A 19,854-nucleotide genomic window follows, 5' to 3' on the forward strand; every position below is an offset into this window, starting at 1 on the left:
TGAAGCACCTTGTTTATATGCAGCAATGATGCACCAAAAGATCAAAAAGCACTAGCGCTGGGCGAGTTAACTCGTTATTATCACGTTAACCCGTTAATTACTTAACGCCGATAAATATTTTATCGCGCATTAACGCAGGTTTTATTTTTTATCATTTTTTTTATTTGAAAAAAATATATATATTTTTGGGCTTTTGTGCCTTTAATGGATAGGAAAGTTCAGAGAGACAGGGGGCAGAGAGAGGGGGAACAACATGCAGCACAGGGCCGTCCCATACGGGACTTGAACCGGCTGGAGCAAGGACTATAGCCTCTGTACATAGAAGAATAGAATAGAATAGAAAAATACTTTATTTATCCCCCAATGGGGGAAATTCAAATTCGTCAAGTAGCTCAACATTTTTTTTAAATATTTACAATGATTGAATTAACGACAATAAAACAACAATAATAATACTACTACTAACTAAATAATAATAAATGACTAAATGGCAAAATAAAATAAATAAATAAATAAAAATCAATCAATCAATTTGAGAAGAACTCAGCAGTCACTGTTATAAAGCCTTCTGGCTGTGGGGACAAAGGACCTCCTGAAGCTCTCAGTCCTGCAGCCTCTCACTGCAGCTGCTCCTCTGTCCTGCAGGATGCTGTGGAGAGGATGTTTATTATTATTATACATGGGGCACCTGCTCAACCCACTACGCCACAAACCACCCATTTTATTAATTTTTTTATTATTGTAAAAGTCTGTTGCTCCCAGGCTTTTATTTTGTAAAAGTCTGCTGCTGTCTGCTGCGGAACAGGAAAAGAAAGTAATCGGCGGATCCACCAAACATGGAGAAGGGTACGGAACTTTTACTCGGCCATTTTCATTTTAAAGTTCTTCCAGACGGCGGAGTCGACAGAACCAAAGTCATCTGTAAACACTGCCAAGTTGAATTGTCTTCTCAGCGTAGTAGTTCCAGTCTAAAATATCACTTAAAGGCAAAACACACAACTGATAGCAGCAAGTCATTCAAGGAAACAGACAGTGGAGCGAGGCTTCTACATAAAAACTACAGAAAGATGCTGATGTTAAAAGTGTGTTTGCACAACAAATGTTATGGCACTTTCATTCATATGGCAGCACATTTAAAATAAAGCTAAATGCTAAAAGCTATACACTACTTTAGGATTAATTTTGGGATTCTGCGTACAAATGCGATTAATCGTGATTAATCAGGGAAATCATGTGATTAATTAGATTAAACATGCTCAGCCCTAAAAAAACACTAAATAAAGTGCAGTACAACAGCTTCACACAACATTTCAATGAATGAACTTGTTTTATAACTCACTAAGCTAACAGCTTCACAGGTTATTTCTGGATAATTGGCTAATGCAAACAACACTTTCAGAGGCCACTTATTCAATTAAAAGCCAAAAGCACACACACAAACTCTACAAGGTTGTTCCTGTGCATATACAGTAAACATCTGGATAAGGAGAGAACAGATGAACACCAACGTTCTTTAGTTTCTGTGCTTGCTCTCACTCTCAGAGATGGGATGAGAATAAAAGAAACAAATGGGGTACAGAGGGAGAGAGGGAGAGATCACATTTCTTCAGCCTACACTCCGGACAAAAGATCCTCGTGGGAAAAAGAGGGGAAATGTGTCTGTTGCACGAGCTTATTTTTGAGGCTGTGGACCTTCTCCAGTAGCTTTGCCCTGTCAAGTTCCAAAAAAGGTTTTTGAAAAGCTTCAAACGTGTTCTTCAGCTGCTTCGGATATTGGAGGTTGAGGGCATATATTCCATCATCATTGTGCATCACCATCACCTTCATCGTTTGGTCTGTGCAGTCCTCACATTCCTACATGTCAAAAAGAAAGAAACAAAAAGCATTTTTAATTTGATTTAAGATGCTGTTTCAATACATTTCAGTTTATCTTGCAGAGTATAGGAGAGCAGAGGGGAGTGGACAGAAGACGAAAGGAGAAGGGGAGAAGAGGGGACACCAGAGGAGAGCAGAGGAGAGCTGAGCAGAGGAGAGCAGGGGAAGACATGAGGATCCTTTGAGTTAATCAGTCATCTGTTATCAATGCGACATACCTGGCAATCATAGAAAAGATCTTCTTGTCTTTCACTGAGGTAGCTAATGAGGCAGCAGACAACTGCATGCTTTTTCCTCAATGCTCTGTGTCTGTAGGGAGAAACAATTGAGTAAAAAAAATGTTAGTGGATTCCATACACTAAGACCAAATTCCTTCAAAACTAAAACATTTTTTAACATTTCACAGATTGATGTTAAACTGTAGTTTGTTAAGTTGGTAAGGAGCGCAACTTTGTGCACAACAAAGCAATTGTTTACAAATGATATCTATATCAATAATGACATATTTGTGAAAAAAGTCAAATAACATACTGCTGTCCCTGGGCCGCCTCCACTGCCAGCTCTCGTCTTTTTCTTTTTTTTTTGCAGACACACCCTGACGGAACACGTCAGCTCACTCGCTCAGAGGTGTTTGAAAGATGGAAAGTAGAAAGAGCAAGGGTGGCGTGGAGAATTAAAGAGGAAAGCTCTGGAAACACACGCAGCTAAATATGCAAAAATGGGAAACTTCTTCAGGAAAACGCAGCAATGCTGAACTCTGCCTGCAAACCACCGTTCAACTTCATTAATTATCAAGTCAATGAATTGTGTGGCGTTGTGGCATATAACACAACGTTATATAATTTAAATAACAGTATGATGTGACGCCACATAACTGGGAAACTTTGTCTTGCAGCCCCTCAGAGTCAGAAGATGCAGCACCGAGCAGCAGCCATGAGCCCACAGCTCCAGAGGGGGCAGGTAGGATTCCTCACTGAGTGAATATTATTAGAATGAATATAATGTAAAGTATGGTGTAGACCTGCTCTATATGAAAGTGCCCTGAGATGCTGGATGATTCAGTGCTACATTAATGAAACTGACCTGAATTGATCAGAAGGCTTTGTAAAAAGGGAGATTTGTGCTGAGAATTATGACCATTTTTAATATTTGAGAAAAATACACGAAATCACAAGGCTTTACAGAACAGTGCGATATTGTAGACCTAACATGTAAGGTTATAATTACATTATTTTAATAACAGGTTGTGATCTACAGTGACATGAAACTCCCACTCCGGCCCTGCTTACCAGCGTGAAACTGTCTGAGGTCAGAGCACCAAGCCACTTGGCTCCTTAATAAGATATTGTAGATGACATGTCTACAACAGGGTGAAGCTCTATGCATCAAACCCTCCTCGGTTTGCACTGAAAGGCAGCAAAGACACCATAGATTGTGCCCAACTCTCAACCTTCCAACCTTTTTCTTTTTATCTTGGTGTAAAGTTCATATGAGGTGGTCTGTGTTGTCACCAAACTTCCCTCACCGAAAGGTCCACTGAGCGGGCCATTCTGGAGGGCAGAAAGAACTACTTATAATGCATTGTGACAGAAGTAAGAATGGTAGACAATGAATGGAAGGGTTTTCTTTAATATCATAAAAACAACAATGTAAAAAAGGCATCTTGAGTCTAAAGTATTACATCAACTTCAAATTAGTTGGGGTACTTTTTAATAGTTTTCTCATGGGCAGAAGTATTTATCTTACCAGTACAGTTGGTGTGTGTGAACTAGTACATACATGTTCCTAAGAATTCAGGAATATTAATCTCCTCCAACAGAATGAAGTCAAATGGAGACAAAAAATGGCCATTGTCTTTCAGCGGCCACATTTGTAACAATTTACAATGCGGTAATACCATACAGCTCATTACTTTGTATCAGACAGTAAGCCATCTGAAGGATTATTATTTTCAGTAAAAAGCAGTGGACATAAGCCAGTCCTTCAACAAATATCTAAATAGGAAAAGGAAGACTGCCCCTCCTGGTGTTTAGGTGTCCTGTGTTGACCTATCAACATGATGGTTCCCAGTTTTGCCATGCAGAGCAGGGGGGAAGGAGGTCAAGGTTTACTGGGGGAGCGGGATGTGAATGCTCCTGATGCTTCCAGCATGGTCTTCCTTCGCGCCGTCTCCTTGGCCACATTGTGGTTGAGTCGCCTCAAACGTTCCTGGGGACAGAACATTTAGTAAAGGCTGTTGTTTCTTTATTGTTTTACAGTCTGCATTTTTGCCAACTTGATCAGATAGTAATTGGGATGGTATTACTACAAGCAGTAGCAGTAAAGGATGTCAGCATATTGGTAAAAGAGTAGTAATACTTTTTGTGGTAAAAATAATACTGTAATCTCACTGTATCGGTAGCAGTCGTAATATTCAATTCAATTCAATTCAATTCAATTCAATTCATTTTTATTTATATAGCGCCAAATACAACAAATGTCATCTCAAGGCACTTATGAGCGGTAGTATTATCAGTATCTGTCACGGATATTATAGTAGTCATACAGGGCGGGCGGCACTCAGTGGTTAGAGTGGGTCGTCCAATAACCAGAACGGCGGTTCGATTCCAACTGTCACCGCTCAAAGACAGGTGAACTGACAGCTGGAGGGGTGGCAGTCCACCTGCCCTTGAGCAAGGCACCATACCCCCATGCTCCCTAGGCGCTGGGAATGGCTGCCCACCGCTGTATATGGCATCTGTCTCCATGAGTGTGTGACCCTGTGCATGTGTGTTCAACAGGTGCCGACCTGGGTGGGTTAAAAGCGGAGGACAAATGTTGTGTATTTACATGTATCTACATGACAATAAAGTCTAAATCTTTATCTTAAATCATATATTATGGTTCTGTACTGCTGCTGGAACCTTAATTTCCCAGAGGGAACCTCCTCGAGGGATTAATAATTCTATCTATCTATAAACTGTAGTAGTGCTGCAGTTGTAGTATAGTCCTAATACATCTAAGACATATTGCATATTGCACTCTAGACTTTTGCAAAGTATTACATGTTGGTAATGTAGGTGACAACACTGAATGCAGTCTAACCATGTGCTGCTGAGCAAGCAGCGTACGGCAGGTTTGCTACTGGGGACCAGCGTGGCAAAATAAGTTCAAGTTGCTGGGAGAAAAAAAACAAGGAGATTGATGGGAACTACAGTTTCTACAGTCCTTTCCAGAACAACTTGGGTATTTTTACTAATGTTTTGGCTCCTTCCAGGGTGATGATATTCAAAAAATTGTTTTAGTATTTTCTAGGGCTGTGACTCGATTAAAATTTTTAATCGTGTTAACTACAGACTTTGAAATTAATTAATCGAAATTAATCGCATTTTAATCGCATATACTTTATCCTTTAGAAAAATTAACATTTTCAACAATATTTCAACAAACACAGAACATATCCCTATTTGAAATCTGAATGTAGCATGCATGAAAACACAGTATCTAGAATCTTGGATGTTAAGCTGCGTTGGGCCCCGTTAGCTTCCACGCTAGCTGCTACATGTTTAGCGTTGAGGTGATATTTGAGGCTTGATCAGCGGCGGCGCCAGTGATTTTTCGTTGGGGTTGCTATGCAGTTGCTGCATGAATGTGAGGGGTTGCAAGTCAAAACACCCCCCCCCCCCCGCGCATCAACGCAACAACGTTACTGACCCATTACTCCACCGTCTGCATGCAGCCTTGCATAGTGTAATGTAGCCTTGCATACTGTAAACTTTAAGTTATCAGCGGAGCTTACTGCTCACAAGCAGACAGATGTCGCACTGTGCGTTGTGGTGGAACAGCTGAAGGTCCAGGGGCAGACAGCCCCAGCCCGTGTACGCAACCACACGCACACACAGGCATACCTGTCCATCTCATTCATTCATAGCCCGTTCACTAAGGATAAAATAGCCAATCCACAAAGGCTACTTTGCCCACTGTGTTCCTCAAATAAGTTTTGATCAACTTCATCTTGGAAAAAAAGAGCTGGGAGTGAATGAGCTACAGTGCGGACTTTCTATTTCATCTCATCTGACGCACAACTTTCAAGAGATAGTTCTACCCGGCGGGCTTCCAACAGTAGCCTCGTACAGTGCTAAATCACACAGGCACAACATTACGTTCAAACTTGTTAAGGCTGATTTAAGCCTGATTTATGCTTCAGGCGCAAAGCCTCTGACGCTCGGACGCAGAGCCTCTGCGAGAGTCAAAATCTTGACCACTCCCCCACGCAGAGGCTCTGCGCGCGTGCACCTCAGAAAAATCCTGACTACACGTCGGACGGACGCAGACCACCAACGGAAGTGCGCAGACAAAAGCGGCTGTGATTGGTCCTCGGTGTGCCTTTCCGGTTGTCTGTGTGGCTTCCTCCTTTGCATTTTCGCCAACTCCAAAAAAAAGCTGTTCTTCTTCGATGTCGAGCAACTCCAAATCCATATCTTGCATACACTTTTTCTTTTTTGTAAAAACAAACACTTCCGCCGGCGCCGCCGAAGTTCTCGTCACCGCCCACCGAAATTCTCGCGAGGGGAAACTGCTGTGCGTCCCGAGAAATTCCAGACCGAGGTTGCAGAACCATAACATGAAAAGTGGTTTGCGACCAGAGCAAAGCAACACGTCAAGACGATAGACGCAGAACTATAATCTGCCCTTCACTCACACCAGTCTGTCCGCTGCCACAGCGGACACATAGCCTACTCAAGCCAATCTACTCTCATCACATTATGGCAGAGGAAGCACGCTGGCAACCTAACATAAAGTAAAAAGTGTGTCCGTTATTTTCAAAAGATGGTGCTAACTGCACTGACACTAGGCTACTTAGCAAGTAGCTCCAGATAGACTGCAAGCACCTAGAGTCGACTAACAAACCAAGTCACAAGAAGACTATTTGATAATAGTGTTTCGGCGAGCACATGAAAAACAACTGGGATTTCCTACCTTATTTGTGTTACTTGAAGAAGGACATTCTCATAATCGCCATATTCCAGTTAGAATTGCCAAATATCCATTTAGAATTGCAGTTTAGCTATGTTATGAGTGAATGGGTGCTAAAATGAGAGGAAAACTGTAACATATGACTATTCAAAAACGAATTAAACTGAGAATACAATTAAATAGGGTTTCTATTTATCTCCTAAATCTGCTTTATAGAAATATTATTTTAGACCTCCGATTTCCCCGGGTAATTTAGAACAGACCTGATTGGCTGACTGTAGAATGACATCACCACAGCTACTGTAGATCTAGGAACAATGTGGATAGCTGTTTCACCAGTAAAGCTGGTGTTTTATACCTTTCCATATGTATATTTATCAGCTAAAGAACGAAAAACGGGGATAGGTTACCACGCAGCAACATACGTGATTCTTTACTTCTTAATATTGTTGTCGTTGTTGCACTGCACTTCTGTTCTTTGTGAGCAGTAAACCTGCCTCTAGCCCCAAAGTTGGGGTAGCTATGGGGTTGCTGAGCACATTCTTGTCGACGCTTCCATCCGTCTGTATTTAAAAAAAAAAAAAAAAAAAAAAAAATTATAGTGTGCGATTAAAATGCGTTATTTTTTTTAACGCGCTAATATGTGTGTAGTTAATTAATCGAAATTAACGCGCTAAAGTCCCAGCCCTAGTATTTTCATTCAGTGGGCGTTAACATTTTGTGCCATTTTTCTTGTTATGGATATCAGAAAATGCCATTTTACAGCCGTTTCTCATTATGTTAACAGGACCTTATACATGTATGCATATAAATCTAGTTGCTCGGCCTACTATACTGAGAAACAGAGAGATATAAGATTCCATTGTATATGTCAAGACTCTCTTTTCTCCAGGTCATAGTAGTCCTTGGTGCTCGGAAAGGAGACAACTGGAATTCTCTCTTTGTTTTTGAAGAGATTTCCCCGATCATTTAAAGGGTGCTTCAGTCCTCACAGACTGAGCGAGTATCCAGCTATAAGCTATTGTTTGGACATGCCAGACTCATTGACACTATATACTGTATGTGTGACCTGACCCACCCATCCGTTTTCTGAGTTTTTAGGTCATTGTCACCTGGAAGATGTTTACCTGTGTGACCAACATGTTACAGTCACAGGTGCGTATGGTTGAGAAAGCACCTGGGGAGGGGAGTGAAGGCTGCATTGTTAGTGTTCGGCAGGCCCTACCTGAGACCACCTCCTCTGTTAAAAGTTGCTTTTTTCCCTGTTTACCTTAAGTCCCTTTCACACATATAATACTTTTCATTAATCTGGTGGTATTTTAATGTGCCAGTGTTGGGATTTACAACCTGATTAACTTCTTTTCTGGAACATGTATAGATGGAAATCTGACTTGGTCGGACCTTGTAACATTTATGAGAACTATTGATACAGCATAAGTGAGAACTTTAAACATTATCGGACAGACATGCACAGCAGCAACAGTTTAACTTTATATACGATCAGTTTTAAAGTTTGAATTTTGTTCTTCTGTAACAAAATTCAAACTTCTGCTTCCAACCCCAAAAAACTCTTCCAAACTTTCTCAATTCCCTCCAACCCCCACCCCCTCTCCCCTCCTCTTCCCTCCTCACTGACGATTTCGCCGACTTCTTTGACAAGAAGGTTAAAGATATCCGATCTTCCCTCCCTCACCCCCCAGCTGTCCACACCACCCACACCTGTCGCTCTCCCACTCCTCCCTCTCTACCACCTTCTCCCTCACCTCCCTCTCTGTGCCACTTCTCTCCCCTCTCTGCAAATGAGGTCCTTCACCTTGTAACATCTAGCCGCCCCACCACATGTTCCCTTGACCGAGTCCCTTCCCCTCTCCTTCATTCTGCTGCACCTGATCTTCTTCCTTACCTGACCCACCTCATTAACACATCTTTGACATCAGGCTCTTTTCCTTCTGCTTTCAGGACTGCCAGAGTCACTCCTCTTCTAAAGAAACCAGCTCTTGACCCTTCAGAGATCAAGAATTACAGACCGGTATCCCTTCTACCCTTTCTGTCCAAAACTCTTGAACGTGCTGTCTTTAAACAACTGTCCTCTTACCCCCACCAGAACAACCTCTTGGATCCCTACCAGTCCGGGTTCAAGGTGGGCCACTGAACTGAGACGGCCCTCCTAGCAGTAACTGAGTCCCTCCAAACTGCTAGAGCAAACTCTCTCTCCTCTGTCTTGATTCTCCTGGACCTGTCTGCAGCATTTGACACAGTGAACCACGACATGGGGGTTTCTGGCTCTGCACTCTCCATGTTCTCATCCTACCTGACAGGTCGCTCCTACCAGGTCACACTGAGAGGGTCTGTCTCGAAGCCACGTAGGCTCACCACTGGGGTTCCCCAAGGTTCGGTCCTGGGTCCTCTTCTTTTCTCCCTCTACACATCATCTGTTGGTTCTGTCATCCACTCCCATAACTTTTCCTACCACTGCTATGCAGATGACACCCAGCTGATTCTGTCTTTTCCCCCTTCTGACACCCAAGTGGAAGCACGCATTGCTGCGTGCCTGGCAGACATCTCGGGGTGGATGTCGATGCACCACCTTAAGCTCAACCTGGACAAGACTGAGCTGGTGTTTCTCCCGGGGAAGGGCTGCCCGTTCAGAGACCTGGCGGAGTCATCCATGGTGATCATGGACCCGTTCCTGCCGATTCCTCCTCTACAACATCCGGAGGATTCGCCCCTTCCTCACCGACAGGGCAGCACAGGTGCTCATCCAGGCTCTTGTCATCTCCCGCCTGGACTACTGCAACTCCCTCCTTGCTGGCGCCCCAGCTTCTGCCATCAGACCTTTGGAGCTGGTTCAGAAAGCTGCTCCTCGTCTGGTGTTCAACCTCCCCAAGTTCTCCCATACCACTCCCCTTCTCCGCTCTCTACACTGGCTCCCTGTAGCTGCTCGCATCCAGTTTAAGACTCTGGTGCTGGCCTACAGGGCAGTCAGTCAGCCCAGTCACTCAGCGGTCCTTGCGCACCATCAACACGGTCACGGCTTTTCTCTGTTCTGGCACCCCGATGGTGGAACGATCTCCCGACTGATATCAGGACAGCTGAGTCGCTGCCCATCTTTCGCCGCAGGCTGAAAACCCATCTCTTCAGGAAACACTACCCTGATCCGCCCTCTTAGGACATCACCTGCTCCGTCCTAGTTCCTTACGCACTTATTGTTTCCTAAATTGTCTTTGTTTTCTAAATTGTCTTCCCATCTGTCTAGGTACCTAACTTACCGCACTTACTCTAGCACTAGTTTTGCTCTTAGCTGTTTGGTTTTGGAAGGAAATGCACTTATGATTTCTTGTGACCTGAAGTTCTTTTGCCTACCGATGTTGAACGCACTTATTGTAAGTCGCTTCGGTTAAAAGCGTCTGCAAAATGACCGCAATGTAATGTATATACGATCAGCTGTTTGTAGAAATAAACAAGTCACGATATTAAATAATTACATAACAATCTGCCATTATTTTATCTACAATAATTAATCTACAACAATTTGTTTGTGTTCAAGATGAGGTGACTGTTCCCACACTATACTACAAAGTTCCCTATCCTCAGCCTCTTGTCCATCACTGATACACCCAACAGCTGCAGGGTTGTCTAAGTGTTTCTAGAGATGACAGGACTCTGAGTTGTACTGGAAGTCTGAGGTGTGGAGTGTAGAGAATCAGTGAGAGTACAGTCCCCTGTGGTGCTCCTGTGCTGCTTACCACCTTCTCAGACACACAACCCTTCAAACTCACAAACCATGGTCTGTTTGTCACTTAGTCTATAATCCAGGTAGTTGTGGAGGCGTCCACCTGGATTTTCTGGAGCTTCTTACATTACAGTGCAGGCTGAGTTGTATTAAAAGCACTGCAGAAATCAAAGAACGTGATCATCACCGTGCTGCCTGCTTTGAACAGATGAGCGTGGGCTTGTTGAAGCAGGTCGATGATGGATCTTCAATACGAACCCCAAGATGATAAGCAAACTGTAGTGTACCCAGGTACTGTAGCCTACCTAGGTGAGACAATAACGGTCTCACCAGGACTTTCATAATGTGGGATGTTAGGGCAACTGGTCTGTAGTCACCGATGGCAGATGGACGAGAATGTTCAGGTATTTGAACGAGGCAGTATGTTTTCCACGGCACTGGTACTTTATCTAGACTCAGACTAAAGAATAAATGAATAAATGTACAAGTGACTTAATGCCTGATACGCCATTTTGACGTCACGGTGCGACACCGCCGTGACAGACGCGGCAACCATGCTAGCGCCTTTAGTGTATGTGTTCCCCTTCAACCGTCAGTGTACACAATAATAGATCAGCGATCACAGGGAACCTGTGTTTGGGAACCTTGAAAAGAAGCCTGAGACTAAATTGGGGCTACTTACCTGAGCATTCTGCAGAATGTTGTTAACCAGCACAACTCTGCGCCTTGCATTCAGTAGCTTCTTTACATAAGGGTCCAGGTCCAGCGCCACCTTCTGATGTTCATTTATCCGACATAACTCTACCAAGAATGTAAATCACACGACAGGACAAAGGTTAGCAATCACATTGTTTTTTTTTCTTTTATTCAAAAATGTGATTTTTAGATATTGACAGATTAATAATTACTGAAAAAAATACGTGTTTTAAATGGACAGACACCAATAAATTACCTGTGGCCAGATTGTCTATATGCTCCCTTAATTCCACCTGGCTTTCTCTGCAAAAACAGAAACATTATAATAATAATAATAATAATACATTTTATTTATAATGCACTTTACATTTACAATTAAATCCCAAAGTGCTAAATTTAATTATTAATTATCACAGACATCTGCCAGAGGAGCAGAAAACACTAAAAGAAGAGTGTAGGGCAAATATCAGTTCAACTGCAGAGTAGTTGTGCAAGTTCATTTAAAAAACAAGGCAGTCCCAAGAAGCCGTAACGTCATGTGACAAGATGATCTGGTTATGTCTTACTTATTTCGCTAGGTGACCGTTTAAATAATTTGAAAAAACTAAAAATTACCTGACTGAGTGCACATGCAAATCGAGCTGCTGTATTGCTGGTTTGAGAAGGTCAAACAGCCCCTCTGCAACAGCATCTTTGCCCGAGGAAGCTTCGACCATAGTCACAGCAGCCATATTAGTGAACCACAACAACCAAACCAGACAGGAAGTGACGTACCGATGACGTAACACCAGAACCAAAATGCTGCGTTCGGCAACAACTTGGAACTGGGTACTTCCGTGTTCTAACGGAGAAAATGAACTAAAAACGTCCCCATAAGTAGGATCTTATTGTCGGGAACTGTTGTAAAGTCAAATCCATCCCAACTATCACTTTGTGTGTTATCTCATATAAAGGCAGCTTACCATGTAGCCGTAAACCCTTAAATTCGTTATGCTGTCACAGTACGTTTCCATAAGTTTTAGTTATGCAATTAAGTTAATTATTTATTTTGCAGTCAAAACTCTAACCTAGAGGCAGCAAAGTTTCTTTTTGTACTTGTACGTCGAACACGTGGAGGTCAATATAAAATAATTTAACGTTCTGAATACCTACTTTTTTGAATGCAACACATGAACCTCTCCATTTTCTTCGCCTGGAATCCGTCTGCCCGAGCCGCACCATTTTAGTCATTTAGCAACCGTGTCTCAAAGGAGACCGCGTCTTCAAATTTTCAACTACTAGAAGCCATTCAAAATCAATTCCAGACGTCTTCGGTCACATAGTTTGAATAGGATTAAGAGCCCCATCTATGATAGAAATATTTTCAAGAAGAAGACTATAAAAAGGACACCCCAAAGGGACACACCGTGCTGGAGCAAGCTAGCTGCTAGAGCTAACCCTAGCTGACTTTTCCAGCTTTTCTCGGCTAACGCTACGCCCACAGTAAGTAAATACTGCTCGGTATTTGGACTCTTCGTAAACTTTTTGCGAATCAAAATAAACATTTAAATTTTTTGGACTCATTTACACGTGAATGTGAGGCATGTTTTTTTGTTGTTTGTTTTTTAAAAAATCTCAGCTAAATTTCATCAAACACTTACTCCAAATCGTTTTTTTTTATAGAACCGACAATTCAAATTTTTTTTTCCCTATAGCAAGAAAAATTAATTTCAGTTCCATATTTTCGCGTGTAAGTGGTTAGACAGATGCTAAGCGGATCGCCTTACCTACACTAACGTCTTAATGGTTTAAGTTCACATTACATTATCAGCAATGCTTTCGATCGGTCGTGTTTAAAATGGAAATAATCTGCCTTCCCTAAACGTTCAGTAACTCTGGGATCGGAACCGTGAACAAAAGTTTGGAATACCACAGAAGCATATACAGTATGACACGAGATGTGAGGTCTAAACTTATATATATTGGACATAAGTGTGTACCCAAGGCCGTTTACTTGAAGCTATTCTCTGTATAGTCTATAGTGAGGAGTGCTGACAGACTACATTCTGAGTTAGAATCAAAATCAAATTTATTTATATAGAATGTGTCATTGCGATTCAAAAGTTCTGTATTTGACAGATGTTTTAACTCTGAACAAAGTCAACCCTAGTATCAGTTGAGATTTGGACAGACTAACTAATCAGAAATGAAATGTTGCTTTTACCAGGTACCGCACACAGGATGTTTAAGCTTCGAGCTTTTTCCTTCTTAAATGACTACCTGATTTCTATTTTTTTTTTGTTTTCTCTCCTTTCTAGGTGTCTGCAATCAAAGTTTCCCAAAATGAGTGCTCCTTCCTCCCAAAAAGTTGTCCTGAAAAGCACCACCAAAGTGTCCCTGAATGAGCGGTGAGACGCCACGCACCCTGTCAGCAGTTAGTCACCAGAAGCAGAGGCCAACCTTGACTTGTTAAGATTGTAGTACTTTCTGCGGAAGGCCACTTTGGGGGGACCTGACCCGACATGGATGCTGTTCTGACTGTTTTCTGTGTGTGCACCGCTCACTCAACTTTGTTGACCCTGTCGACCTTTGCTGACACACCAGCAGGGTTAGGAGTCATTGCAGTATGGGACAGAAGGGCTCTGCTTGGGCCAGATATCTTGTGTAAGCAGTGCACACATGTAGACACAGGGTGATGGCAGTGGTCCTGCTTGGTAAACCTTTTTCAGCCGGCTGGACCAGACTTCTGTCCTAAAAATTCCTAGGCACTCATGCTGCTTGTCAAAGGTATACTTGTGAAGTATACACGTTTTAAAGGGACCAGGAAGGGTTAAACAAAACGGGGAGATGGTATGCCTCCTTATCCTTTCTGATTCTCTGGTTTTTCTCTCTCAACCCAGTGGAAATGAAGCACATGCTCCTTCATATGCATGTTCTATCACTCTTTCTCTCTGTCAAAGTCTATGCAAGACCCAAATTCTCAGCCCTAGCTTGGACGTGACCGAATCCACCCCCAACCACCCCCTCTCCCCTCCCCACCTCCCCTGCACCACCACTCAATGGCGTAACGATAAGTCACGGTCCATGCTGTAAGTGGCTGAGGGGCCAAGCGCACCTCATTGTCCAGGGCCTCCGCTGCAGCACGACATCCCAGCCAGTCAGCCGGGGGCCTGTAAGTGGCAAAATGGAGCTCCTCTTCTGGAACTTTCTCTCAGCTTCTGTCCTTTAATCTGTCTTTTTTCTTGATCTCAGTTCACCTTAGTTGTGCTCATTTAAAACAAAACACTGAAGTCAAATAGAAGTAATTCTGGATTGTCATAATATTGAGAGAGAAAATAAGTGCCGACAAGTGGAATGGAAGTCTTGCTTGACGAAACAACCACCACAGTCTTTACCCATGATGTGAGAAATGACTTGATATGGAACCCTGCTTCCTCCTCCTACTCTGTATGTCCCATCCCCTTCTTTTACTTCCTCCCTCTTCTTCCCTCCCACCTGTAAAGCTTCACTAACATGCTGAAGAACAAGCAGCCCACTGCGGTAAGCATTCGAGCCACGATGCAACAGCAGCATTTGGCTAGTGCCCGCAATCGCCGGCTGGCCCAGCAGATGGAGAACCGGCCTTCAGTACAAGCTGCTCTGAATCACAAGCAGGTGAGGCCAAGATAAGATAGCTTAGAGTAAACGCGTCATCTTAAAGCAGTTCTTTCCCAACAATAAACTGTTGTCACCATGTTTATTTTAAAGAAAAAGGAAATAGTTATGGCGAGCCTGCATAATCCAAAGGGGGCGTGACTCATGGATTGATGTTCATAATTCTTAGAACTCCTTTTGTATTGAGCCAGTAAAAGAGCTCATGAGGTAATGTCGTCTTTCAGTCAGCTCCTGAAATGCCATTCAACTGTTTGATTCAAAATCACCTAATAATTCGGTGAGAAATGGGACCTAAAAGAATAGAGGAGTGGTGTATAACGCCCACTACTGACGAAGATGAGACTTGTCAAGGTTGCACATTGGATTTGGTTCTGTATTAAAACATACCCTGATTTTACTGCATAGTTTTAATCCAAACACAATGAAAAAGGCTAAATGATCCATCACTAGTTAAATGACCTACTCCAGCTTTTAGTAATACCCCCACGTTACTTAGGCATCAGTGGTTGTAATCCCAATCTGCACACACTCGGTTCCTTCGCTCCTCCACTCAGTCCCTCCTAAATGCCAGCAGAGGAGGCAAGGCCAGCCCCCCGGAGAGATTTGGTGGGGTAAGAGGGGTAAACCAAATTAGACTTGCTTGCTTCGGAGTGGTATTTTAAACAGATTGTGACTAAATGGGATGTTACATCATCTAATAATTGTTTGGCTGTAACTCTTAAATTATTTCTGAGAGATGAGCACTGAATTTAGTGTTGGTTCGTTTTACAGTGTAGGATTAACATGCCGAGCCCACTTCAGATGCTGAGGGTGCCAAAAACTTGTACTAAGCACATACTGTATCACTTATAGTTCTGTCAACAAGTCTTCTGTCCTCGGTTACATTTTCCAACTGGAGACATCTTTTAAATTGACGTGCTATGCCTGGCACAGTGACAGAAGGGAGGAGAGGAGGAGGCTCACATGAAAAGAATTACAAGTACCTTCCTTGGACATTTTCCATTTGGAAAAGCTTTTCTAAACTCTTCACCAGGCCAGTTACTTACGGTGACATACTGGCCTAATTAAGTACAACTTTTTTTCTCAAGCTCCAAGCTGATTCGAACACAGTCTTGGGTTATCATTGAACTCCCTTGTCTACCCATTCCAGTTTGACTTTCCTCAGCATTGCCTACGATGTTCAGTTGATTTTAAGTCGGTCATAATTCCATCTGATGAACTTGTCAGAGCCTGAAGCAGCGCCTGGGGAAAGGCAGCATCCAAGCCAGGCTGGGCCGGCCCATGGGCGCTCTAATGCGCGGCGGAGCTCCAGGAGGCAGAGGAGGGATGCGGGGCATGACCAGGGGAGGCTTCAGAGGAGGAGTCAGAGGAGGATTAATTAGGGGAGCTTTGTCTTCTCTGAGGGGTGTGTATCCACAAACTTGCACATTGTCTCAGCTGTGAGTATAACTGATAGTTATGCCCCTTTTCCACCGAACATTTTTGTACCGGTACAGCTCTACACGGTACGACTCTACCCTGATTGGGAGCTTTTCCATCTCGGGTTGAAGGTGGGACCCGTTACGATTTTTAGCACCGGCTAGTACCTGCTTCAGAAGTGGGTCTAGTCTAGTCTAGCTTTAAATAATCACCCGCCATGTATGAAAACACACCTGCGAGAGCAACAGAGAATAAACAGAATTGCGAAGATGGAAGACCAGAGAAGGAAAGCCAACCCATGGACAGTGAGCGAGGTGCAGGTATTGCCAAAGTTTCCTTTCTTTTTCAAGTGTATTTCGTCTCGCCTCTTCTTCTCTTCGCCTGAAACCGACGTCACGTTAGTGGTGACCGGGCCGACTCCGCCCACTTCCAGGTCACGGTTTGGGTGGAAAAGGAAATGGTACTGGTGCCGTGTCATGTCGCACTATATCGAACCAAGTAGAGTAGGGCTAGCTTGGCGGTGGAAAAGGGGCATATGTGTTAGGTTAGGGTTCTACTATTGAGGCTTTAAAATGTTTTAAAATCATTTCATGTTTCTACAAGGTATGCAGTGAACTTTGATGTGACGTTGTGTTACAGGGAAGCGAATGTCCACAGGTGGCCCCATGCGAGGACGGGGCTCTGCTGGTCGAATGGCGATGCGTAGAGGAAGTCGCCAGCGTGGAGGTGCTGGAAGAGGTGGAGCTATGTCCCGAGGAGGAGTTCGAGGTGGAGTAGCCAGAGGTACTTCACCTGTCTAACTTGCTGGTTATTATGAGATAGATGGAACTTTACATTTGCACCTTTTAGAATAAAATGATGGCCTTGGACACACAAATATTGGTATTTGTATCACAGCAACACTTTTTAATGCGTGTTTACATGAAAATGCTGTTCTTGGGCACTTAAACAAAACTTTTTGGAAAAATCAAGGGAGAAAGTATTTCTGACTCAGACTTGAACTTTTCCGTGTGGACTGGAAAACCCAGTCTTTTGACTGAGCATGTCAGGTAAAGCGTCTCCATTTCGTTGGTTTCCGCTTTGTTTACATGGCAGCGACAGAAGGTTAGCATCAGTGCCAGCTTGGCTAACTAGACCCTTTACATATTTGCACATCAAGCAGACTGTACTGCCTGAAAGTGAAATGTCTGAACGGGTCCTAGCGTACACTGCTACATAGAACAACATCTTGACTCAGAACCTGAAGCCAATGTCGGCAGTTTTGGACCCAGGTGAATGTCGAGTTGGGCCATTTTTAGCACGAGGTGGTTTTTGCTAAATAACGGGATTCATATGTCTATGGCATCGGTGTGCATTTGAGCTTTTAAGAATACCCGTGATCGTGTGTACTTCAAGCCATTAGGTTGAACTGCTGATTTGTGGTAATTACCATTTGGTCACAGTTGCTTTGTGTTGTGTTGGACAGGTCGTGGAGGACTACGTGGAAGGGGTGGTTTCCCTGGGCGTGGTGGTCGTGGCCGTGGGCGGGGCAGAGGAGTTGGTCGGCCAGCTGTTACCCGTGAGCAGCTGGACAACCAGTTGGATGCCTATATGTCAAAGACAAAGGGACACTTGGATGCAGAACTGGATGCCTACATGGCCCAAGCAGACCCTGACGGCATGGAGTGATGGACTTGTGTACATGTATTCACTGCTGAACTGTCTAGCTAAAGTCACACGTACAGTATAGTGTAGCATTGATGTAATGGTCCAGATGAAAGTGGTGACGCCCAACTACTGTTCATTTCTACATCAACCTGCTTTTGAAGGAACATTTTTTTTAAATTGTGGAATGAGTGTGTGAAGAGACATTTGTAAGCATCATCAATCCCAGATGTCTACAGACTTCCATGTCTTTTCTTTTATTCTCTTCTTTCTTTTTTTTAGAGACAAATCTGTGATAAGACTGCTAACCTGTAAAAACCAACCCTTTATTACAACTAAATTACATTATACTATCTGTTTGTTGGAGCTTTTTAAGTTATTTAACTGGCTTATCTTAAAGACTTGCTAAACAAAACCTTTTTAAAAACATTGAACTTGAATAGAAATACTAAGTTTTAAGCCAAGTACATTTTGCATTTAAAAGCTATCATATTTGGGAGACTATAGAGCATCTGTTATCCCCAAGGCATGAACATTTCAATTGAGACTAAAATGATCTCTTCAGTTGTTCATTTTGAGTTTTAAATATGCTGAGTTAGAGTTGGCTGATGGTTAGCTTAGCCACTTCACCAGACTGATGGTTAGCTTAGCCACTTCACCAGACTGATGGTTAGCTTAGCCACTTCACCAGACTGATGGTTAGCTTAGCCACTTCACCAGACTGATGGTTAGCAAAGCCAGTTTGACAGCCTTTCAAGACAATTTGTTATTAAGTATTTGATTCATCATAAGATACCAAAAAGATTGTCATTATTTATGCTTTCAGGAATATGTTTAATGACACTGCAATAAAAGTGCATACCATTCCAGCTCCTTTAGCTTAACTTGATTTTGATGATTTTTTTCCCCGTGTTTTTTAAGAGAATGCATTAACACCATTGTATTGTATTACTATTTGCCCTGAGACAGTCTTTCGCATGCACAGATCCTAAATCCTAATTTTAGGATAGTGTTTCTATGCTCAAACTGTAGGATAAGCCTCAAAATCATATCTCCATGGGCATCTACTACTCACAACCAAATGCTAAAGTTATCTGTCCACTGCTAATTAAAAAAGTGACTTCTAAAACCCACTACATGTGACAATAAAATCACCACACTGCGTCTAATTAGTTTACTTTGAGATTTCAGCACCATGTTGCCATGAAGTGAAGCTGAATTTTCTCCTTATAAGATGGAGCTCCTGTCCCAGCATGCAGCATAGTGTGATGTGCCCTCACATTCTTTATAGACAATACAGAGGTAAAGTCATGCATGGGTTTGTTAGAATGCCACATCTTATTGCTGCATGTTCTGAGGGATCTACTGTATGTACAGACCCAGAATTCTAACTTCTGGATAATGTTTCTATGCCCAAACATCAGATCTTAGTCCATTTCTAATCCTTACAACCAAATGTTTGACATATATGTTTGCTTCAAATTAAAAAAAAAATTTTTAATTAAAGTTTTTTTATTGAACTTTTCTTAGGCTTGGTACATGGGAAATTAAACATGTTTCTTTATACAGGAACAAGTAGTATATGAGTAAGAATTAATTCTAATAACCGACTTCGCACATATTTGTCTCAAAAATAGGCAGCTGACACAAAGACAAGGTGAGTACATAATGATATCTGACTGCTGAGGCATACAGTATTACAGGATCCCACTTGGGGAAAGCACAACAAAACTAGAGTCCTAGTGGTGGTCATTATTTACCTTTATATAGTTCCAAAACCTGCCCCAGGGGGTCACCCCCTCCTCCCTGTCACCACTCAATCGACTAAGCATACATTCATAGGATGCAGTTTCAGTCATTCCACACACCCATTCTTTCACATGTGGCATTTCTGATGA

The 19,854-nt window shown here is 42.8% G+C and overlaps 2 protein-coding genes across 2 annotated transcripts; one reads left to right on the top strand and one right to left on the bottom strand.

Moving 5' to 3' along the window:
* Positions 1-3,486: 3,486 nt before the first annotated feature.
* On the bottom strand, positions 3,487-12,015 carry snapin (SNAP associated protein). Its single transcript, XM_075449641.1, has 4 exons — positions 11,876-12,015; positions 11,517-11,563; positions 11,247-11,365; positions 3,487-4,083 (listed from the first exon to the last, which is right to left on the bottom strand). The coding sequence occupies exons 1-4, from the start codon at positions 11,989-11,991 to the stop codon at positions 3,976-3,978; spliced, it is 390 nt and encodes a 129-aa protein (XP_075305756.1). The 5' UTR covers positions 11,992-12,015; the 3' UTR covers positions 3,487-3,975.
* A 427-nt stretch (positions 12,016-12,442) lies between these two features.
* On the top strand, positions 12,443-19,089 carry chtopa (chromatin target of PRMT1a). The gene is made up of 6 exons (XM_075449512.1): positions 12,443-12,742; positions 13,558-13,647; positions 14,743-14,893; positions 16,121-16,298; positions 16,952-17,095; positions 17,778-19,089. The coding sequence occupies exons 2-6, from the start codon at positions 13,583-13,585 to the stop codon at positions 17,978-17,980; spliced, it is 741 nt and encodes a 246-aa protein (XP_075305627.1). The 5' UTR covers positions 12,443-12,742; positions 13,558-13,582; the 3' UTR covers positions 17,981-19,089.
* The last annotated feature ends 765 nt before the right edge of the window (positions 19,090-19,854 follow it).

This window comes from Odontesthes bonariensis, chromosome 18 (assembly GCF_027942865.1).
Source record: "Odontesthes bonariensis isolate fOdoBon6 chromosome 18, fOdoBon6.hap1, whole genome shotgun sequence".
Classification (NCBI taxonomy): domain Eukaryota; kingdom Metazoa; phylum Chordata; class Actinopteri; order Atheriniformes; family Atherinopsidae; genus Odontesthes; species Odontesthes bonariensis.

Bases quoted from the DNA above. Each gene is read 5' to 3' on its own strand.
- chtopa (XM_075449512.1), top strand. From the start codon at position 13,583: ATGAGTGCTCCTTCCTCCCAAAAAGTTGTCCTGAAAAGCACCACCAAA. The intron at 13,648-14,742 runs GTGAGACGCCAC...CCACCTGTAAAG, and splicing joins AAAGTGTCCCTGAATGAGCG to CTTCACTAACATGCTGAAGA. The intron at 17,096-17,777 runs GTACTTCACCTG...TGTGTTGGACAG, and splicing joins TCGAGGTGGAGTAGCCAGAG to GTCGTGGAGGACTACGTGGA.
- snapin (XM_075449641.1), bottom strand. From the start codon at position 11,991: ATGGCTGCTGTGACTATGGTCGAAGCTTCCTCGGGCAAAGATGCTGTT. The intron at 11,366-11,516 runs GTAATTTATTGG...CATTCTTGGTAG, and splicing joins TATAGACAATCTGGCCACAG to AGTTATGTCGGATAAATGAA. The intron at 4,084-11,246 runs GTAAGTAGCCCC...TTCTGTCCCCAG, and splicing joins ACATTCTGCAGAATGCTCAG to GAACGTTTGAGGCGACTCAA.